Below are 23,702 nucleotides of genomic sequence, written 5' to 3'. Positions count from 1 at the left end.
CAGATAACTTGATGATTGAGGGGTCAATATTGGCATGGACATTGGGCAGAACGCCTCCAGTCATCTTTGAAAAGTGGCATCATACCATTGGCTTTCACCTGGGAGAACAGATGGGATAGGGGAGGCAGTGGCGTAATGGTATTGTCACTGGACTAGTAATCCAGAGACCCAGGGCTATTCTCTGGGCTCCTGTGTTCGAACCACCACGGCAGATGGCGAAATTTGAATTCAATAGAAATCTGGAATTAAAAGTCTAATGATGACCATGAAACCATTGCCAATTGTCATAAAAACCCATCTGGTTCACTAATGTCCTTCAGGGAAGGAAATCAGCCGTCCTTACACGGTCTGGCCTACTGGTAACTCCAGACCCACACAGCGATGCCCCACTGAAATAGCCCAGCAAGCCACTCAGTTTAAGGGCAATTAGGGATGGGCAACAAATGCTGGTCATGCCAGCGGCGCCATATCCCAAGAACAAATTAAAAAATAAAACCTCCTGTTTAATGTCTCTTCAGAAAGACGGCATTCCATCAGTACTCCACTGGAGTGTCAGCTTATCAAAATAATTCTGTTGCTTTTATCCTATCCTGCATTAAGTCCTGCTCGTATATCACCTCAGTCCTCAGTCCTCAGAGAACCAGACTGGCTTATTCCTCAATGCCGTAAATGTAAAATTCTCACCCTTGTGCTGATATATTTTTTCCCCCGTGTTCTTTCATGGGATGTGAGCATCACTGGCAAGGTCAGCATTTGTTGACTATCCCGAATTGCCTTGAGGGCAGTTAGGGCACAGCCACATTGCTGTGGGTCTGGAGTCATATGTAAGCCAGACCAGCGAGGGTGGCAGACTTACTTCCCTAAAGGTGAACCCAGAAACCTTTACAAAAATTAACAATAGTTTCATGCTGTTTCCATATTGGTCAAGGACAGCACATTTATTTCCCAAAAGAGTGGGCTTTTACAACGTACTTGCTGTTGCATGATCACCATTGCTGATACTAGCCATGAACCGAATATAAATTCCCCAACCGCTGTAGTGGGATTTGAATTCATGTTCTTCGATTTCTAGTCCAGTAACATATCATGTTACTGTTCTGTTGTATTGTTGGCTCTGTGCTTAGGTCGCTGTTTTTGAAATCTAACTTGGCAGAATATGAATTGTAAGTATTATGGCGTGGTTGTGTTAATAACTATTTGTCTGTTTCTATTTCAGTTGATACTTGTACAACTGCGAAAATGGAAAATTTTGTCCTTTATGAGGAAATTGGAAAAGGAAATAAATCTACTGTTTACAAAGGGAGAAGAAAGGGAACTATCAATTTTGTAGCTATTTTATGCATTGACAAATCAAAAAGGCCTGAGATCACTAATAGGGTGAGTATTACTTGATATTATTTTTTTTAAATGTTTTTATTCTCCATTTTCACATTTTCCTTCAAAATTTACACCCCACCCACAGACAGTAAACGGTAACAAATACAAAATCAATCCCCTTAACAATAAAAACGATCCCATCCTCCCACCACCCCAAACAATGGCCCACCTGTCAGTATATGCATCCAATAGAACAAACCCTCCCACGGTGGAAACAAAAAACAAAGGAGAAAAAGAAAAGGGAGTCCGGGACCGCCCATGGTCACCATTAACCTATAGAGTCTCCCCCCCCCCCCCCCCCCCCCCCCCCCACACACACACACACACACACACACACACACTCAATGCCATCCAACCTCTGAAAGAGTACCGTACATGACACCCAAGAGTTGTAAACAACCCCCCCTCTCTCCAACCCCTCCCCTCCACTACCTCTTGTAAAACTCCTCCCCCCAACCTCGGTTCCTTCCCCCCAACTTTCCACCCCGGCTAGACCCCTCGGACCCTGTTCTGCCAGGCTCCGATGGCCGCAGCACACCCCCCTCACTCCCGTTCACCGGCCAGCATGGAGGCCCCCGCCCGGGTCCCTTTCCCCGTTGCCCAGCCCTAGGAAAGCCCAGAAATCCCCTTTTAGCCCACACACCCCGCATATCCACCTCCACCCAAAGAGTCCTCATTTCGAGTGAAAGTCCCATCACTTCCCTGTCCAAATATATACAACATTGGCTCCTTTAACCCATACACCCGCACGCAGTGAAACAAAAAAGAAGAAAATACAGTCATGAGGTTACATTGGCACATGGCCATTTCTCAATTCTGCCACAGTCCTTCTGCCTTCGCAAACTCCTCCGCTGCTTCCGCCGTTCCAAAATAAAAGTCCTTGAGCTTGTAAGTCACCCTCAGCTTCGCTGGATATACAATGCCGCACTGCACCTTGCTAATGTACAGTGCCCTCTTCACCCGGTTGAAGGCAGCCCGCCTCCTCGCCAGCTCCACTGTAAAGTCCTGCTATACACGTATACCAGCTCCAGCCCACTGCACCACCCGCTTCTGCTTGGCCCAGCACAGGACCTTCTCCTGCACATTGTACCTAAGGAAGCACAGAGTCACTACCCTTGGTGGCTCACTCGCCTTTGGTACAGGCCTCCACGACCGATGAGCCCGATCCAGTTCATATCAGGAGGGATTCTCCCCCTCCCCCAATAGTTTTGCCAGCATCGCGGCAAAATACTCAGTCGGCCTCTGTCCTTCCACTCCTTCGGGCAGCCCCACAATCTTCAAATTCTGTCGCCTGGATCTGTTTTCCAGGTCTTCGACTATTACTTGATATTAGCAGTAGAATTTGAAATATCCGAGAATTCGGAGAGCAAACAGACAGAGGGCATGGTAGACTCACCAGATCGAGTTATCCTGTAGTTAGAGGTGCAGTTCCCCCTTTGCGTTTATTTGATACAATCATGACTTACTTCGGGCTGGTGTAGCTAAATATGCTTATATACTGGAGTGGAGTTCTTGTGGCACAGTTGGCAGTGTCCCTACCTCTTCTGGGCCAGAAACCCAGGGTTTAGGTCCCATTCCAGGTCTTGATGGCCAAGGAAGTTGTGTTCATAACACAGCCAAACAGGTTGAGTATCAACTTGTAAATCCTTTCAACACATACCAATGGCAGACGGTAAGAGCGGGTGAGATTCCTGGCCAGCCATGTGATGGAAAGAACATTGGAGCCTCTACCATCACTATCCAGAGCTCCAGACTACAACCTACAACCTGTAAAAGTGCATGTTGCCACAGCAACCCTGACCCATTGGGGGTGCTTGGCTCAGTTGGTCGGACTGCCAGAGTGCATCTGTTTGTTGCTAACAGCACGACGCTGGATCCTTGTTCCAGCTGGGGTGGATTTGCGATCTCCCTCTTTACCCTACCTCTGGTGCAGGCCATGGCGTTGTGAGTTGGACCTGCCTTTGGGCAGAAAACTGAGGAAGATGTATATACTGGAATATAGCGCTGTGAAGACTTGAAGTTAGCTTATCTCCATTGAGGAAAATCTGAGGTGATGTAATTGGCTTTGACAGCATGGATTAATATCCTGCCCCGCAAGCGACATGGTGGCACAGTGGTTAGCACTGCTGCCTCACAGCTTCAGGGTCCTGGGTTCAATTCTGGCCTTGGGTGACTGTCTGTGTGGAGTTTGCACTTTCTCCCCATGTCTGCGTGCGTTTCCTTGGGGTGCTCCGGTTTCTTCCCACAGTCCAAAGATATGCAGGTTAGGTGGATTGGCTGTGATAAATTGCCCCTTAGTGTCCAAAAAAAGGTTAAGTGTGGTTACTGGTTCACGGGAATAGGGTGGAGGCATGGGCTTAATTAGGGTGCTCTTTCCAAAGGTTGGTGCAGACTCGATGGGCCGAATGGTATCCTTCTGCACTGCAATTCTATGATGGTTGCTGAAAGCTCAACTGTATCAATGTCAGATGAGGTATGGTTCAGACTGGACTTGTAAGGTCACAAGCAAAGGGCCAGCCAGGTTCACATAGATGAGCTACTGATGGTCTGCTGGCGTTGTGAAATCATGCTGATCAGCAACATTGTCCTTGGGTGAAAATAGAACTTTGGGAGATGATGGAATAAGTTCCTCACTAATAAAACTTGGAAGAGGTGATGGAGGGGGACTGACAATGTTATGCATTGATAGAAAATTAGCACTGTAATATTTTGATTGACTTTCTCATTGTTCTTCTGTTGATTTAACACAAAGTAGTGACAACAAGTGCAAATGATGCCATAGTAACTTGTCTTTTCCCTTCTGTCTTCACTCATTTTCATACATTTTGTTGCATAGGTGCTAATCAAGTGGGTCTTAAACTCGTGAGTAAGCCAAGGCTGTAGTCTTTGTCAAGTGAAAGCCAGTTAATAGTATTGCACCTTTCACAACCTCAGGACATCCCGAATGATTTACAGCCAATAAATCTCTTTGAAGTGCAGTCACTGTGGCAATGTAGGAAATGCAGCAGCCAATTTGTGCAATAAATAGCAATAAATAGCAGCTGAATAATGATCAAAAAATTACCAATCTGTTTTTGGGTTTGTTTAAGAGCTAAACATTGACTTATCAGGACACCGGGAAGAACTACCCTGCTCTTTGAAATAATGCCACTGAGAGGACAAACTTAGCTTATGCACTTGTATCTCTGGTCTGGGACCTGACTTTGGACTCAGAAGAAAGAGTGCAACCAACTGATCCATTTAACTGTAGATGGCGACAAAGTGGAGTCCTGTCCTGCCTTTAGCTAATATTTCCCTGTGATCAGGAGGGGGAACCACAGCCAGCAAAGAGTGCTGAGGACAATTTAACCATTCCAACTATGAATGAGATCCACTCACTCAACATTAACCAGAAAGAGGACCAGGTACCTTCTACTCTTGTGATTACTGCTACATAGAATTCCCGGAATACTTATTGGAAACAAATCACTATGGTTGGTAAACTGAGAAAGGATATCCACATATCTGTTTCTAAAACTTAAATGCTTTTGTCAGCTCCAGCCTTGAGCTCTTCAATGCTTTCCTGCCAGTCTTCCATCTTTTGTACGGCTGAACTTATGCAAAGCTCTGTTACCCCTACCCTGATGCACACCAAGTTCTGTTCACCGTCATTACATTGTATTAGTTTGTGACGAGCAGCACTTCAAATTAAAATTTTTGTCCTTGTGTTCAAAGCCCTTCCATTTCTGTAACCGTCTCAAGATCTCTGTATCCCTCGAGGTGTGGCTATCAGGTGTCTCGGCCTAATACTCAGAACTTACCTCCCTAAATTTGTCCTTCTGTTTACCTCTTCTCCTTTAAGATGTTTTTAAATCCAATCTCCTTGACCAATCTTTTGGCCACTTGTGCCAATATCTCCTTATCCGGTGTCAAATTCTGTCTATTTACACATTTGCAAAGTGCTCTGGGACATTTTACTATGTTGAAGGCACAATGTAAATTCATAGTTGTTGGTTGTCAAACTACCTTGAAGAAATTGTGCCCAGGACAAGTATATTATTGTTGGATCTGGTGTCCTCAGAGCAACTTTCTTGCATTCTTGGTCTCCGACAAAGTTTTTTTAAAAAAAATTTTTATTGAAAAATTTTGTATTTATATAACAACAACGAACCGCAATAAAATACCAACAATAACAATAATGATAACAGTCATAAACATGACTCCCCCCCCAACAATCCCTCCTCTGGTGCCTCAGCGTACCTCCTATCTACCTCCAGGATCTTCCCCACCAGTCTATCCCTCTCACTCCTCTCACTCCTCTCCCTGTGTGCCCAGATGGATATCAGCTCCCCACGAATCACTGCCTTCAGGGCTTCCCAGACCATCCCCACCCGGACCTCCCCCGTATCATTCACCTCGCGGTACCCCTAAATACTTGCCCAGACCCTCCTACACACCTCCTCCTCCGCCAACAACCCCACATCCAACCGCCACAACGGGCGCTTGTCCCTCACCTCCCCCATCTCCAACTCTATCCAATGCGGAGCGTGGTCGGAGATTGCAATGGCCGAATATTCGGCCTCCTCCACTCTCAGAATCAGTCCCCTACTCACCACGAAGAAGTCTATCTGAGAATAAACCCTATGTACATGGGAGAAGAAAGAGTACTCCCGTGCCCTCGGCCTCACAAACCTCCATGGGTCCACCCCTCCCATCGGGTCCATAAACCCCCTCAGCACCTTGGCCGCCGCCGGCCTCCTACCCGTCCTTGAACTGGACCGATCCAGTGAAGGATCCAACACCGTATTGAAGTCCCCCCCATAATCAGACCTCCCGCCTCTAGATCCGGGACACGTCCTAGCATACGCCTCATAAAGCCCGCATCATCCCAATTTGGGGCATACACACTAACAAGTACCACCTTCTCTCCCTGTAGCCTGCCCCTTACCATAACAAACCTACCCCCCTTATCCGCCACCACCTCAGATGCCTCAAACAACACATTTATCCCCACCAGAATCGCCACTCCCCGGTTCTTCACATCCAATCCAGAGTGGAAAACCTGCCCCACCCACCCCTTCCTCAGATGGACCTGGTCCGCCACCTTCAGGTAGGTCTCCTGAAGCATTGCCACATCTGCCTTTAGCCCCCTCAGATGAGCAAGTACCCTAGACCGCTTCACCAGCCCATTCAGTCCTCTCGCATTCCAGGTGACCAACGGGATCAGAGGGCGTCCTGCCCCCCTCCCCCATCGACTAGCCATAGCCCGTCGACTGCCCGCCCCAGGCCAGCACCCCCCGCCCGACCCAGTCCCCACGGCGACAACACCTCACCTCTGTCCCCCCCGGACCACACCAGCTCCTTCCTGACGCTGCCAGCAGCAACCCGGTATTCCCCCCCCCCCCCCCCCCCCCCCCCCCCCCCCCCCCCCCAGGCTAGGAACCCTCCCAGCCGCGACCCGTCCTCCATTGTACTTCCGTGGGTCAGCTAACTTCTGCTGACCCCGGAAACTCCCGCCAAAAACCCGACCCCTCCCAAAGTGGGATCGTCCCCCATCCTGTCACTCCTCAACGCACCGCCCCAGCGCGGGGAGGAACCAGTTAAGGCCCCCCCCCCGTCATCATCTCCACCCCCCAGCCCCGCAACGTGGGAAACCAGAGGAAAGCCCGCGCTTTCGCACTGCCCCACCACACCCTTCTGACGCAGCTCCCAAATACCAGCCCCACTCCATACTCCCAACCCTATACAGAATACAACAAACCCCCCAACTTTCCCCGCAAAATACAAAACTCAAACAATGCCCCCCAACAAAAAACAGAACAACACCCCAATAAATAACCATATAAAAATTACAAAAGTACAGAAAAAAACATAGCAACAGCAGAAACCAGCAATAAAGCATTACAACCGACCCCGCAACCCCCAACCCCTAGTTCGAGTCCAGCTTCTCTGTCCGCACAAAGGCCCACGCCTCCTCCGGGGAATCAAAATAATAATGCCGCTCCAAATAAGTTACCCACAAGCGCGCCGGCTGCAACATTCCAAACTTTATTTTCTTCTTATAGAGCACCTCCTTTGTCCGATTAAACCCGGACCGCCGCTTAGCCACCTCCGCACTCCAATCTTGGTAGATCCGTACTACCCCATTCTCCCAATTGCTGCTCTTCACCCTCTTGGCCCAGCGCAGCACGCACTCCCGATCACTGAACCGGTGGAACCTCACCAGCACCGCATGCGGGAGTTCATTCTCCTTAGGTCTTCTGTGGGCTCCCTCCAGCTCCAGGGGCAGATGGAAAGATCCTACCCCCACTAGCGAGTTCAGTATCATGGCCACGTAGGTTGTCAGATCCGACCCCTCCAGCCCCTCCGCAAGGCCCAAGATCCTCAGATTCTTCCGCCTCATGAGGAGATCAAGCTCCTTGAAGCGGCCTTGCCACTTCTTATGGAGTGCCTCGTGCCCCTCTACCTTACGCACGAGGACCACGGCCTCCTCCTCTCGTGCAGCGGCCTGCTCCTGCAACGCCTGGATGGCAGCACCCTGGGTCGTCTGAATCTCAGAAAGCTTTTTATTTGTTTCCTGCAGAGAGCTCAGCACCTCAGCCTTAAAATCTGCAAAACAGCGCAGGAGAGCAGCTTTTTGCTCCTGCGTCCACAGCCTCCACTCCTCTGGTGCTCCGCCGGCTGCCATTTTGGAATCCTTCCCCCATTTTTTCTGGGGAGCTGCTGCCGTTTTTTCCCGCTTTCCACTCTGAGTTCGAGGCATTAAATGTGGAGAAAGTTGATCACCACACCGTCTCCCATGGGAGACGTCAAAAAAATTCCGTTTTGGACTCTAAAAAGAGCCGAAAAGTCCGTTTGAATCGGGAGCTCCCAAATGTGCGGCTTCCTATGTCATTGCTGCCACCGGAAGTCGTCTCCGACAAAGTTTACGTGTTTTGTTTGCAATCAAAGTGTTTTATGTGTGACATTTGTGTATATTTCCTTCCCTCAAATTGGTTTGTCCCAATTTAAATAATTTCCAGCAGCAAGCTTTTATGAATTACAAAAATAAGAAAGATTATTTATTATTAGACACTTGCCCTGGAAGTTTAAACGTGATGTCTCACATACACTCCACACACAAAGATTAGATTCAGTTGAAGAAAAAAAGCAATAATTACAAATAGTAATCATTTCAGTCTCTTTGATAGCAGGCCTGTAGTTTCTTAGATGAATTGCATTTTTGACTAGAATAGGGATCTTTTAAAGTGGAGGAATTTCAGTAAGCTGAACGTTGAATTGCCTGGAGGTTGGCTCTCAGTTGAACTTGAAGATGGAACAGTGTGGGGGAGAATCCTTCTCCCACTTTCAAGGCTGTGTGGTTCTCTTGCATTTAGTTTGATGACTTTTCAGATGGTGTTTCAGATTTGTGTTATGGCATTTTTGATTAGAAGAGCTTCTGCTGTTATTTTTTAAAAGCACAGGTAAGAAACATGGCTGTCTTAACTATGCCTTGTGACTTGTTCAAAGTCAACCTTCCAAAAAACAAAGTGAGTTGGGCTGATGCACATCCTGTTTTGCTCCCTTTCACATTTTGAGAGTTTTTAGACATCTAAGTGCATCCATGAAGAGCTATCACAATACAATGAGAGGTTATGGGGTCCATTTCATATTCATCTACTATCCATGGAGTTTTGATGTATCTTTTGTATGTTGTGAAACAAGGAGACAAGCTGTTTACAAACCCCATTGTCTGTCGGTTTTGGTCCACTCTTGAACAATGAGGTGTGAATCTTACAAGCGTCTGAGTTTCCTTCATTCGGGTCCATATTTAATCAGGAATTGGCACAGATCTATTGTCTAACAGTTCAAATGTCAAAGACGTCACATAGTATACTGTGGCATCTTAACCTTTTGTATTGCTTAAAAAATATATAAAGCTTTAAAATTTGTAATATCTTCATGCCTGTACTGGGCATGGCACCCTGACCAGGATACTGTATAAAAAGAAAATTCTATCTAACCTGCAAACAACAGCTGTCTCCCTATACCTTTTTCTGCCTCTTTTTAAAATTAATATTTCTTTGAAAATTATCTCTTTGACGTCTCGCCTTCCAATGCTTCCACTATGTCACTCTACATTTTCCCCTCTTTATGTCCTTGCTGTTTTGAAAGTAAGGCATGTTAAGGTGTACTACTCATTCCTACTCATTATCTGAAAATTGTGGGCTCTCTTACTCTTTCCCTTCCCTCACAGCCCTAACCAATATTCCTTGATTGATTCCACCTTCTTCCTGTGAATTTCAGACTTGCTGATTTCAGTGCTGTGGGTGTTAGCCCTTATTCTTGGTTTCTCAGTTTACAGAAAAATATGTACTTTCTGCCATGCTTAACCACCAGAAGGTAGATGTTTGTTTTCAAGATATATATTTTCTATAGGTACGACTTACCCATGGCATTGAACACCAGAACATCGTATTATTTCACGAGTGGTATGAGACTAGCAATCACCTATGGCTTGTAGTGGAACTGTGCACAGGTAAGAATTCAAATGCTGTTTAAAATATTACGTGGATGTAATATTTATTTCCCAATTAAGGGGAAATTTATCGTGGCCAATCCACCTACCATGTACATTTTTAGGTTGTGGGAGTGAGGTCTACACAACACGGGGAGAATGTGAAAACTGCACACGGACAGTGATTGAGGGCTGGGATTGAACCCAGGTCCTTGGCACTGTGAGGTAGTAGTGCTAACTGCTACGCCACCATGCCGCCCCTCGTTGATGTAATATTAAGTATATATGTAAAAGGGTTGCATTTCAATTTGTTGCATCGAGTAGTTGAGCATTATGTGCTTTGTTCTAATGATGACGAAAGTCTGAAACATTTGTTGGTGGAGCACTTGGGATCACATTTTCAAATGGCTGCATTGCAATATTATTCAGTGTGTTATTTTTTAAAGTTATTCTTCCTAGGTAAGATGGTCTTTCCTCAAGAAAACCTCTTCACTCCACTCCCAATTACACATCACCACTTCAAAATTAAAACTTAATGTTTTCTGATGTTTGGCCTATTTTAAAACAAAGCATTAAATGCAGAATTTAGCATGGCAAGTTAGTTTTAATAACTGTTAGGCTTAACAATTGTTAGTAATCGGGGACAATTGAGAGTCCTGAGATGCATTCATAAACACATATGAAAACTAACAGACAGGGAAAGAAAGACCTGTTGGTTCTTTCAGTCTCCCATAAAACAAACAAAAAGTCACGTTCTGAATTATTAAGGCCGGAACTGTGAAGGAAAACATTTCGAAACTTGTAGTTATAAAAGTGTTTCTTTTCCTTTTTCATTTGATGTCTGGCATGATAGTTGCTGAATGCGAAAGCTGAACGAAGAAAGTAGTTTTCATTCAATTCCCAATGCTGTTAACAGTATTTAATGCAAATTAAGAAGATGCATGTGTATTCTCTTTTTTACTGCTACAATTACCTACAGTTAATCCTATGTTATCTGTTGCAGGAGGTTCATTGGCGATGGTCATCGCCCAAGATGAATATTTACATGAAGATGTAGTTAGGCAGTTCGGTATTGACTTGGTGACGGGTTTGCGCCAAATTCATGAACTGGGCATAATATTTTGTGATCTTAACCCTGCCAAGGTAAATGCATTAGATCAGGCTCAGAGTTTCAGCTGTAGTTGAATAATTCAATTGTTTCGTCCCGAAGGTTTTGCATTTTTGCTGTGGCTACATTATTCATTACTTTGCTCTGTGCAACGCATTGGGTACATTTGTCAGAGTTAGAAACTGAATTGATTCTCTCAGATGTCAATTTGCATTTCTCTCTTTTGTGAGGGAATAATTCAGTTTTTATTCCTTTTCCCTGCCTGTTGGCTACCTGGTTATTATGTGCCAAATGCCATCTGCAGATGAGGGGGCCGGTGGGTGATGTGCTTTCAAGACTTCAGCAATACTGTGAGAGTTGAAGAGTAGAATGGGGTTAGCATTCCCTCCAATCCCTCCCCTTGCTTTATACCACTACATTATAAACAAATCCCTCCATTCAGGTTTCTGTCCTTCCTGCAGCACTAAAACTATTCTAACCAAAGTCATGAATTACTTTCTGCAAGTATGATAGTAATGCATTTTCCTTCCACTACCTCTTTGCAACCATTTAATACGATTGACTATACCGTCCTCCTCCACCATCTTACTTCCTTTCTTTAGCTCAGTGGGTTTTCTCTTGCTTGATTCAGCTTGATTATTTGATCTTAGCCAGAAGATTCTCACCAATGGTTCAGATCCCTTCCAGCACTATCATCTTGGGACCCCCTGCAAGGATCCAATTTTGTCCATCTCCTTTTTCTCATTTACATGCTGCCCTTGGCAATGCCATTTGCAAATATGGAGTCAACTTCCACATGTGCGTTGATGACATCACCTCCCTTGACCCCTCCAATGCCGCTCCTAACAAACTGACTAAAGTCTTGGATCACCCTCAATATTTTCCCAGCCAAATCTCGAAATGAGCAAACACATTTTGCTCCTCAAAACAGTTTGTACAAATGCTACTTACTCCATTCCTCTCCCCATCCACTGTTCCAGGCTAATTCAGACTGTGAACAGCCTTGCTATCCCAAACTGACCCCATGAGCTTCCAATAGATGTCCTCTCCAAGACTGTCTATCCCTTGCTTCATAACATTCTCCCATCTCTGCCCCTACCTGAGCTCATCTGCTGCTGATGTCTTGATTCATGCTTTTATTAACTCCAGGTTTGACAATTCCAATGTTTTTTTTGTTTGGCCTCACATCCTCTACTCTCTGATAAACTTGAATTCATCGAAAACTTTGTTATCCATATCCTGTCATGCACCAAGCCCCAATTGCTGATTGCCCTTGCCCTCACTTCTCCATGTTGGCTCCCAGTCCTCCTAATGCCTGAAATTTATGCTTCTCAGGTTTATGTTCAAATCTCTCTGTGGCCTCACCCTTCCTTGTCTCTGTAACATAATTCCTTCATTGTCTTTTTAACAAATTCTTAAAGCATGAGGCAGTGTTAAGTCTCTAACTTCATTTAATATTGTTAAAACATTCAACTTAAAACTTCATGCAGCAAGGTATATGTATAGCCTTGCGTCTAAAAAGCATTGTGTAGGAAACTTGTAGCAGGAAATTGTGCAATGTTACATATCCAGCCAGTCCTGTGCATGCTACTTGGTCTTTTTAAAAATAACTTTAGAGTACCCGATTTTTTTTTCCAATTTCAGGGGCAATTTTACGTGGCCAATTCACCTACCCTGCCCGTCTTTTTGGGGTGTGGGGGTGAGACCCACGCAGACATGGGGAGAATGTGCAAACTCCACACGGACAGTGTCCTGGGGCTCGGATCAAACCCGGGTTCTTGGCGCCGTGAGGCAGCAATGCTAACCACTGCGTGACTATGCTGCCCACACATTTGATGTTTTATAAACTCAAGGATACAGAACAGATTGGTGGGCCAGGATGGGGGACTTGCCACCATACCATCACTTACGATTCTTGCTTCCTGAGCTGTAATTTTTATTATGCAAACCTTTGATAAGTGTTCTGGTGAAAGGAGCCTATTGCCTTTTTATACTGCAGTAATTGCTTTAAGTTGCCAAAACTCACCTGGATCTCCCTCACTTCATTTGTCTCTCCACCTCTTCCTTTTTTTAAAAAAAAGTATTTTATTGAGGCATTTATATATTTGCACATCCAACACAATCACAAAACAAAACAAGCCAACAGCTGCAAATAACCAAATAAACGAAACACCTAATACCCATCATCTCTTCTCCCCCCCCCCCCCCCCCCCCACTCTCCAGCTCACCTACTTCCCCATTTTATTCCCCCCCCCCCCCCCAACTAATTCTTAACTGGTCCCAAAGAAGTTGATGAACGGCTGCCATCTCTGGGCAAACCCCTCCACAGACCCTCTCAAGGTGAACCTTTTCTTTTCCAGCCTGAGAAACTCTGCCAGGTTGCTCACCCACACCCCCGGTTTCGGGGCCCCCGAGTCCCTCCATTCTAATAATATCCGTCTCCGGGCGACCAGGGAGGTAAAGGCCAAAACACCAGCCTCTCTCACCCCCTGGACTAACGGGTCGATTGACACTTTTGGACTCGACCATCTTCACCTTCAGGACCTCCCATCTTTAAAACTATCTCTTTGAGCAGGATTCTGGTTGCCCCTCTCAATATCTCCTTCGTTCGACATTTGTTTTTTCCCCCTTGCAACTCCTAATTGTTGTGAAACATTTTACGATAATAAAAGTGCTAGATAAATAAGTTGCTGCGATAAATTCTATCTTCCAGAATTTACAAATGCAACATTAAATCCCGCTGTGGCACAAAAAAATGTAAACAGTGTTATTTTGCAAATGGTTTTTCTGAAGATTGTACGGTGGTGTACAAAAGATATTTTCTACTTGCAGCTTTGTTATGTTCTCACATTCTTGTGCCATTCCTAAACAGATATTGCTGGATGGACCAGGCACCCTGAAGTACAGTAACTTCAGTCTAGCCAAAGCAGAAGGCGAGAATCTGGATGAATTCTTTTCACTGATTGGTGCAGAAGATGATGTAGGGGAAAGCAACAATGGCACACAAAGAGGAAAGTCTAAAATTCGGTCCCGAGGTAAAAACATCTCATGAAGTACTCTCAAATAAAGTTGTTTTTAACTATAAATTTAGCGGACCCAATTATTTCTTTCCAATTAAGGGGCAATTTAGCATGGCCAATCCACCTACCCTGCACATCTCTGGGTTGTGGGGGTGAGACCCATGCAGATACAGGGAGAAATAGAAAACGCCACACGGACAGTGACCCGGGGCCAGGATCGAACCTTGGTCCTCGGTGCCATGAGGCGGCAGTGCTAACCACTGCGCTACCGAGCTGTCCTTCCTAAATAACGTTGTTCGGTATTGCGAAATTTGATCTTCGCCTTTAAACTTAGATTTTGGAAGTTCCACCATGCACCTGATCACAGCTGAGGATGAAATCTAAATAGAAAATGCAGGTTAGGCAGAATCTGTGGAAAAAGGAAGTGGGGGGGGGGGGGGGGGGGGGGGGGGTAATGGTTCAGGTTGACAGCTATTCGTTAGAACGGAGTATGACTCTATCCTCATCAAAGTGAGGAAAAATCTTTTTCACACAGTAACTGGTTCAGGTCTGGATTGCGCCGCGTGGAAGTGTGGCGGAGGCAGGTTCAATTGAGACTTCAAGAGGGCATTAGATGATTTCTTGAACAGAAACAATGTGCAAGGGTACAGGGGGAAATTAAATGAAAAATTAAATGAAAATCGCTTATTGTCACAAGTAGGCTTTAAATGAAGTTACTGTGAAAAGCCCCTAGTCACCACATTCCGGCACCTGTTTGGGGAGGCTGTTACGGGAATCGAACTGTACTGCTGGCCTGCCTTGGTCTGTTTTCAAAGCCAGCGATTTAGCCCTGTGCTAAACAGCCCCTTAAGGTAGGGGAATGGCACTAAGTCGTGATTCTCGTTTGGAGAGCTGGGTCAGACACAATGGTCCAAAAGGCTTCCTGTGCTGTAACAATTCTTTGATTCTATGAAGTCCAAAAGTGCACTTTCTGACTAAATGCACTGAATAATTGTCAGGATTAGAAACATGGATAATCTTCTTTCTTGCCTCTCTTAACAATTGGACTTCTCTTCCAATTGTAGTAACTTTTTAAGCATTCAAGCTGAGACGCATGGACAACACACCTTCTGGATCTGAGTGACTCAGTTCTGTACCTGGTAGCGAATTTACCAATCGAGTCATTGACAAAAACAACCTTTTGCAAAATATACGGGCCATAATTTCCTGGCCATTCCCAGCAGCAGGGTCTTCTGCTCCCATAAACCCTTCCACGGGTTTCCTGGCGGCGAGGCATGGATTCAATGGGAATCCCGCCACCAACCAAAGGCGGGCTGCCACCGCCACGGCAAAACGTGCAGCGTGTTGCGAGGTAAATAAACCCCGCTGATGTGTCTTTTCTTAAAATGGTTGCAATTAGGAAAATTGGATATTGGTGAAGCCAAAGATCTGTAAAGTTATTTATTTTGTCACTGTCCTACTGTGCTTAACTCTGTGATATTTACCAAATGAATCAGCTGAGAATCCCAGGATTTAACCCATGGCTCCTTGAAGCCTGTTTATGGTAGACCGTGGGGCGTTATGTTAATATATTACTTATGAATTTATTCTGAATAATAGTACCTTTTGAATCGCATTTCCAACACAATATAATTGATGAACTGTATTAACTAAATGCGTTAGTTGTCTGGCTCAATGTAATATTCAAATTGTTGACTTCAAACCCCTCATGGATTTGAGCACAGAGTCTGGGCTGACATTCCAGGGCAATTCTGTTGGAGTGCTGCATTGTCAGAGGTGCCTGTTACAGCTTGGTTTGTGGTCTGAAACCATCACCATGTCTTCACAACTAAAGGTACTTTACATAAGCAAGACAAATTTCCTGAGAACAAAAACCTGCCTTGTGTGGGTTAACAATTATCTCTTACGTTTGACACAAGATGATACAGGGGATGTCCACCACTTTCGCCTGACCATTCTGGAAGGTGGAAAATAACTCCGTGACATTGTTGAGTATAGACTAGGGCTGCTTGGTCAGATTCATGTTTTTTTTAAGCACTATTTCCCCATTATGCAAGAAGGACATCACTTGCTGTTCAAGTTATTTTGATATGTTTCATTTGGTGCAAACTTACCTTTCAGGGTCATCAACATATATGGCTCCAGAAATTCTAAAGGGTGAAGATTGTTCTCAAATCAGTGATTTATGGTCTCTGGGCTGTGTGCTGTATGAGATGTTTACAGGTTAGTATTTCAACATTCTCACTTCAAATCTTTCTTCGTACTCCCTCTGCCACGAGTCACGAGCTTTATACTGTTTGATACCTTGTCAGTGCCAATTTTTCCACCTTCCTTATCTGCTACTTCGCTTCATATTTTTGTTCTTTCAAAAACTGAGTCAAGAGACTGCTGGTAGACATGACCATGCCACTTTTTTTTCTTTTTGTTTTTAAAATACATTTAAAGTACCCAATTACTTTTTTCCAATTCAGGGGCAATTTAGCGTGGCCAATCCACCCATCCTGCACATCTTTGGGTTGTGGGGGTGAAACCCACGCAGACACGGGGAGAATGTGCAAGCTCCACCGGACAGTGACCCAGAGCCGGGATTCGAACCCGGGTCCTCAGCGCTGTCGTCTCAGTGCTAACCACTGCACAACCCTGCTGCCCGACCATGTCACGTTGAAAGCTGCGAACACATAGGTGCTACTACTTCATGAAAAAGCTGATTCAAGCAGAATATCTGCTGTTGCAAGTCATTGGAGTTTTTAATGTGCTGGTCTGACAAAACATTGCATTTTATAAGTTGTTTCTGTGTAAAGTTTTCTATTATATGTAATGACTCCAGTTGTGGCAGTCCGCAACAGTCATGTCAGCTCTTGCACTCACCAAAATCTACAATCCATCAATACAAATGTTCAATGTGCAACATTTTTCCACGTATCTGTGAGTCATTGGATGAATCGGGGCTCAGAACCCTGTATTTTTTGCCATCCTTGACAAACTTGGTATTAGTTACTTTGACACAGGCTAGATCAGGGGTGGGCAAACTACGGCCCGCGGGCCGCATGCGGCCCGCCAAAGGTCTTTATGCGGCCCACCAAAATCAAGTCATAAAAAAAATTAAAAATTTTTTTTTTTTTTTTTAATAAGGTTAATTGTTGGGGGGGGGGGGGGGGGGTGCTGTTGGGTTACTGGTATAGGGTGGATACGTTGACTTGAGTATGGTGATCATTGCTCGGCACAACATCGAGGGCCGAAGGGCCTGTTCTGTGCTGTACTGTTCTATGTTCTATATGAGGCGTCCAGAATCATAACCGGGTGAAGCGCCATTTTTGAAAAGTAGAGAAAAAGAGGGCTAAAGGCAGGATGCCGCCGGGGGAAGCGCTGAGGTATATGCCGCACGCTAATTGGTTACAACCGGGACTATTAATTAATATACTATGCGGCCCTTTAAAATTGTGAATTTCTGAATGTGGCCCTTGCACGGAAAAGTTTGCCCACCCCTGGGCTAGATGTTTGAATCTATAACTGTTTATAGGGTGTTGTGATTATGCATCTTAATTAAATCCATTGCTCATGTTATCAGTAAGTGATGATGTTGTTGTTGTTTTTCCTATGTGTATTCTTATTTAACTGCCTTTAGTTCTAATTCAGTTCTGTTACTGTTATTTCGATGTTTAGCTAGCTGCTCCCACTTTTGAGTCCATACTGTATTTTAAACTTTGCTATGCATAGCACCATGGCTATGTTTGGGTCTATCAGTGAGTTTGTGGAAGAGAAAGAGAACCGGACTGGAAATGTAGAAAGGTTGGAACACTTTTTCTTGGCAAATGGGATTGCAGATAGCTTGTGAAAAACTTGGCTACACCACTGAAACGGGGATAATTCATTTGCGGATTTAGCTACATTCGTTCAGAATCACCACAATCCTAAACCCTCAGTAATTGTACAGCGTTTCAAATTCCATAGTCATTTTGGTAAGACAGCACAGTCTATAGCTAACTTTGTTGCTGAACTGCGCCAGCTCTCTGAACATTGGAAGTTTAGGGTAGTTTTGGAAGACAAGTTTCAGGCTAGACGGGTTTGTGGCATTAACGAGGACAGCGTTCAGCGGCGTTTTCTGGGAAAAGCCACGCTTACTTTTAAGAAGGCTCTTGAAATTTCTCAGGGCATGGAAATGCCTGCCAATAATGCAAACGATATTCAGAAGGCCAATGGTGCCCCGCAGGCAGTGCATCAAGTAGAAGAAAAAGCTACAAGTAAAAAGCTGAAGATAATGTAATGTTTTAGGTGTGCAGGGTCACACTATGCGGACCGTTGTAAGTTTATGGAAGTTGTTTGTCACCATTGCTGATGTCATCAGTAAGGGCTGTGACGTCATTAGTTACTGTTGTTGTTAACTTGTGTTAAACATCAAAATAACTGACTGGAAAGAATCAGAACTAACGGCAGTTAAATCCAAATATACACATGTAATAATAACAACTAATGGCGTGACAGCATTTACTGATGACATCAGCAATGAATTTAAATAAGAAGATGCACAATAATAACACTATAACAGAAACCGTCTCTAATGCAACAATAATTGACAATTTTTGTTCTTTTGAAAATCTTTTTATTGTCTTTTCTCATATTTATAAACATTGTTACTTATATACATAGCATTTTTCTTGCCCGCGCTAATTTGCTTTATTTTACAGAGAGGTTTGTTTTGTCCTTCATTTGACTAACTGTGTATGTTTTGCTGCCCTCTGGATTTTTCGATGGTATCCTCTCCTCCCCCCCCCCCCCCCCCTCCCCCCCCCCCATTGGTTTCAGCACCCTTCCTCTTCTCTCGTGGTTTCCCCATTCCACCCCCTCACCCCGCCCCGGGTTGCGCAGTCCTTTGGTTCTTCATCTTTTCTTTTTCCCTGGCTTACTCCTCGTTTCTGGCCTCAGACAGGTTTCGGAACAGGCCGACGAATTGCCCCCAAGTATCCAGGAAACCTTCCTCTGACCCTCGGATGGCGTTCTTAATCTTCTCCAGGTGGAGAAATTCCGAGAGGTCAGCGAGCCAGTCTGCAGCTGTGGGTGGTGCTGCCAATCGCCAGCCGAGCAGTATTCTCCGGCGTGCGCTCAGGGAAGCGAAAGCAAGGGCGTTGCCCCCCTTCCCCATGTGTAGCTCTGACTGCTCCGATACCCCGAAGATTGCCACTATTGGGCATGGCTTCACCCTCACCCCCACAACCTTGGGCATTGCCTCGGAAAAGGCTGCCCAGAACCCAGCAAGCTTGGGGCAAGCCCAAAACATGTGGGTGTGGTTGGCCGGGCCCCTCCGGCCCCGCTTACATTTGTCCTCCACCTCTGGGAAGAACCTGCTCATTCGGGTTCCGGTCAGGTGCACTCTGTGCACCACTTTGAGCTGCATTAGGCTTAGCCTTGCGCAGGAGGAGGTGGAGCTCACCCTGCTCAGTGCTTCGCTCCAGAGTCCCCATCCTACCTCTGTCCCCAGTTCGTACTCCCATTTTTGTCTGGTCCGGTCCAGTGGTGTTCAGGCTCTGTCCAGTAGCTGTCCGTATATTTTCCCACATAGCCCCCCCTTCTCGCTGCTTGTGCCTATCAGGTCCTTTAGTAGCGTGCTTTCTATGGCCTCGGGGTACCCTACTGTCTCTTTGCGGAGGAAGTGCTTTATTTGGAGGTGTCTCAATTCCTGTCCTCTTGATAGTTTCCACTTCCTCGTCAGTTCGTCCAGTGTCACCAGTCTGCGCCTTGCATAGAAGTCCCCGACCGTCAGTGTGCCCCCGTCCCGCCTCCATCTTTTGAAGGTGGTATCTAGCGTGGCTGGGGGGAATCTGTGATTACAATAACTGACAATTATATTCTTCTGTAATCCAGCAACACAGTTGAACAAGTTTAAAATTTGGAGAGATTAAGAACTCAATACATTTTTAGGGTGAAGTCTCTAAAGGTACTTTTGTATTGGTGCTCAAAGTGTGATACTCGAGCATTATGCTGTTGTTTGCAAAGGTTCGTTACTCACGACTGCTATGCTTATTTAACAGGAAAGCCACCATTTTTCTCAGAAAGCCTCTCTGAGCTGGTCGAGATAGTTTTGAACGAAGATCCCTCACCACCCGAGCCTCAAGGTTCAGTCATTTTTCAAAATATTTTGTAAAGCATTCGAGCCAATACTGAAGAACTGTTGTTGCCCTATCACAGTCCCATTGCCACCAGAATGTTTGTCCACACTTTTGCATCTTTGATGTGATCAGTTCCTTTCATCCTCAACTCTCCTTAAATTCCAATTTAGCCAAAAATCAGCTGGCCCAATTCTGTCTCCACTCCGGGTTCGAGGCCCACGCCAGCATTTGATGGCCAAGGAAGGTGTTTTCATAATGCGGCCAAACCTGTTGGTCTGCATATCCTTCCCTCATGCCAATGGCTGCACGCTAAGCGTGAAAGAGACTCCTGGTCAGCCATATTTGATGTGGCGTGGCATCCCTCAAGCTATAAGCCTCTGGAGAAGGACTAGCGACCTGGTCCAGGAGTAATTAGCTACAGAAACAGACGGAAAGTCTTCCTTAATTTTTTTTTCTTTTTTTTTTCTATTAAAATTAGAGTATCAATTCATTTTTTCCAATTAAGGGGCAATTTAACATGGCCAATCTACCTAGCCTGTACATCTTTGGCTTGTGGGGGCGAAACCCACGCAAACACGGGGAGAATGTTCAAACTCCACACGGACAGTGACCCAGAGCCGGGATCGAACCTGGGACCTTGGCGCCGTGAGGCTGCAGGGCTAACCCACTGCGCCACCTGCTGCCCTTGTCTTCCTTAGTTAACCACTAGGTGCGGGAAGTGAATTGGAATGGAATGGACTTCAGTGGTCAATGTTCGATCTCCATCAACCTTAGTTTTGCTAATTGCATTGACATCCCATCTTTCAAAATAATAAATATAAAATGCTAATAATCATCAAAGCCATTCCTGCCCATGTCACATTTATTTATTTCATATCTGCCCACACTCTGACTCTGGCTGTTTAGGTATCGCTGCCTCATTGATAGAATAGTCTTGGTACCCTTGGTCCTGCTCTTTGCATTTGCCTTTTAAAACTTTCTTAATCATCTTTTTGATCAAACATTCAATTACTCCACCTAATCTCTGCCTCCATAGCTCAATGCCCGTTCACTGTACTATTTTCCATTTATAAAATGCCCTGTGTTTATTACATTAAAAGAAATATAGTCTTTTAGTTCAACAGAATTTGAGTAATCGTTATGGGATAGGGTAGGCACATGGGCCTTGGAAGGGTGCTGTTTCGGAGGGTCGGTGCAGACTCAGTGGGTCGAATGGCCTCCTACACTGTAGGGATTTTATGAATGCTGAAAAAAGAGAAATGCAATCAAATCTTTTCATCTTGTAGTCATCAGGACAGCTATGCAAGATCAATCTTGTAAAGTAACTGGAACAACAATTTGTACTGCATAAGAAAAGAGTGCTGATTGGTTGGCAAGTGGTTTCTGATTAAACACCTCTACCAATCAGGGTACACTTGCCAACCAAGCAGCACACTCTTCTCATGCGGTGTAAATTGTTGTTCCCTTTAGTGTTGGTTTATCTTGCGTATTTGTCCTGATAAGTGCAGTGCAAAAATCTTTGATTGTATTTTTTTCAGCCATAAAAAGTATAATGTAATTGCACATTGTCATTCCTCTTCTTATTTTTCTTTCCAGTAGGTGCAAATCGCAGCCCGTTTCACTGCATAGTGTGTAAATACTCAGTAAAATTCATCAGGGTAGCACAGTGTACATGTGTCCTGCACCTGTATTGCAATGCAAGGGTGCAGGTAGAAAGAAAGTCATGTGTTCTCATCCTGAGCACCCAGTTCTGTATGCCATAAACGTCCACACAGAGGGAGAGTTCACTTATCTTGGGGCTTGTGTGAATGCCTGAAAACAGTTTAAATCATGATCTCCTGGGTTTACCTGACAAAGAATGACCCCTTTTGCTGGTCCTCGCACAGCAAGATTTCCTAGGCCATTTTGCCCATGTTTCTGCTTTCTTCATTATCTTACAGGACAATGTGCCTTTCAGAGCAATAAAGAAAATGCATCTGATTTTAATGGTGACGGTTGTCCAGTTAAGTGCTGTAGTCAGTTTATAGTTCGAATTTCCTGCTCTCACTTTCCACATACAGAGCACACAGATAAACTAAGGGTCGAGCTTTAGTTTGCAGTTTAGTGTGACTTGATTGGAACAATTGAAAGCTTCTTGACTGTTGTGTGCAGTTTTTTAAAACAAATTTAGAGTACCCAATTATTTTTTGTTCCAATAAAGGGGCAATTTAGCGTGGCCAATCCACCTACCCTGCACATCTTCGGGTTGTGGGGGTGAAACCCACGCATACACGGGGAGAATGTGCAAACTCCACACGGACAGTGACCCAGGGCCGGGATTCTGTGTGCAGTTTTACCTAATTTAAAGGATGATGTAAATGCATTAGAGGCAGTTCCGAGGAGGTCTACCAGGTTGATACCTGGAATAAACAAGTTATCTTATGAGGAAAGGTAGGACTGGGATTGTTTCCACCGCTGTTTGGAAGAGCGAGGGCGACTTGATTGAAGTCTGTAACATCTTGAATGGTCTTGACAAGGTGATGTGGAAAGGATGTGGAAAGATGTTTCCTCTTGTGGGTGAGTCCAGAACGAGTTTTAAAATCAGGGGGTTTTAGAAATGAGGAGAATTATTTTTCTCTCAGTCTTTGGCAACTTTGGGGCTCTGCCTCAGAAGATGAAGTAACTAAATATTTTTAATGTGGGGGTAGATAAATTTTTGTTAGTCAACGGAATCGAAGGTTAGCGGGGGTAGATGGGTACATGGAATTCAAAACACAAATTGATCAGCCATGATCTTATTCAATGTCGGAGCAGGCTGAAGGGGCCAAAAGGCCCAGTTCTCCTATTTTGAATGTTTGTATGGTTGTATTCTTCAGTTTTAGTTGTGCGATTTGTCTGCAGTTTAAAACGGAAAGTTTTTAATTGAAAAAGTTGTATTTTTTAATTGACTTACTAATTTCTAGGTAATTTTCCATCAAGTTTAAAATGTTTTTATTCTCTGTCAGAATCTACTGGGCAAAAACCTTCCGTTGAATTTCTTGGATTGATTGGAGACTTGCTTCAGAAAGACCCTTCCAAAAGGTAATTGAATTGGGACATCGCCCGACGGCTTTAATCTGCATTTACAACAGGTGATAAAAGAAATTGGTTTCCTGTAAAATAATATTAGAACATGAAGGTAACAGATGGTTATAGAATGACTACAGCTCAATTGGTGGGTTCCTTGAATATTTTATTATTAGATTATAATTTTTTGTTCAATAAACCTTTGCATAATTTGTTTACTCCTCCATTTATATATTGATTTCAGTTATTTTAGGATAGATCACATACCTTACACTCTTGCTGATGTTTGAAGCTGAAAGCAGCCTCCTTTAGTCAAAGAGCCACAGTGATATCCTCGACCAGATTATGTTTGCTATGATCCAAAAACAGAAAATACTGAAATACTGAGCAGGTCATGCAACATGGGAGTGAAACAGAGTTAAGGTTCAGATCATGGGACTTCCGGTGGCGGCCTTGGTGTGAGTGGTCCCACAAGGGGCAGCTCCTGCTTAAAGGCGTAGAAAATAGCTCTTTTTACCCAAAATTGGGTGTGACTTCGGCGGAAAAGTGAAAAGTGTAACTGAAGGTCGGAG

General features: G+C 44.7%; 1 protein-coding gene across 4 annotated transcripts in view; it reads left to right on the top strand.

Annotated features, from left to right (window-relative positions):
- Window positions 1-23,702, top strand: part of ulk4 (unc-51 like kinase 4) — a 513,024-nt gene that overhangs the window by 3,204 nt on the left and 486,118 nt on the right. For all 4 annotated transcript variants that reach the window (XM_038796599.1, XM_038796603.1, XM_038796600.1 and 1 more), the window contains 7 exons: window positions 1,217-1,377; window positions 9,775-9,874; window positions 10,857-10,996; window positions 13,834-13,996; window positions 16,103-16,204; window positions 20,008-20,091; window positions 23,070-23,145. In XM_038796599.1, the coding sequence (XP_038652527.1) occupies window positions 1,240-1,377; window positions 9,775-9,874; window positions 10,857-10,996; window positions 13,834-13,996; window positions 16,103-16,204; window positions 20,008-20,091; window positions 23,070-23,145 (803 nt within the window). In that variant the 5' untranslated portion in view covers window positions 1,217-1,239. The remainder of the gene's footprint in view (window positions 1-1,216; window positions 1,378-9,774; window positions 9,875-10,856; window positions 10,997-13,833; window positions 13,997-16,102; window positions 16,205-20,007; window positions 20,092-23,069; window positions 23,146-23,702) is intronic.

Source organism: Scyliorhinus canicula, chromosome 5 (assembly GCF_902713615.1).
Source record: "Scyliorhinus canicula chromosome 5, sScyCan1.1, whole genome shotgun sequence".
Lineage (NCBI taxonomy): Eukaryota > Metazoa > Chordata > Chondrichthyes > Carcharhiniformes > Scyliorhinidae > Scyliorhinus > Scyliorhinus canicula.
Note: the sequence above shows the minus strand (reverse complement) of the source record. Positions and strands in the feature narration are given on the sequence as shown.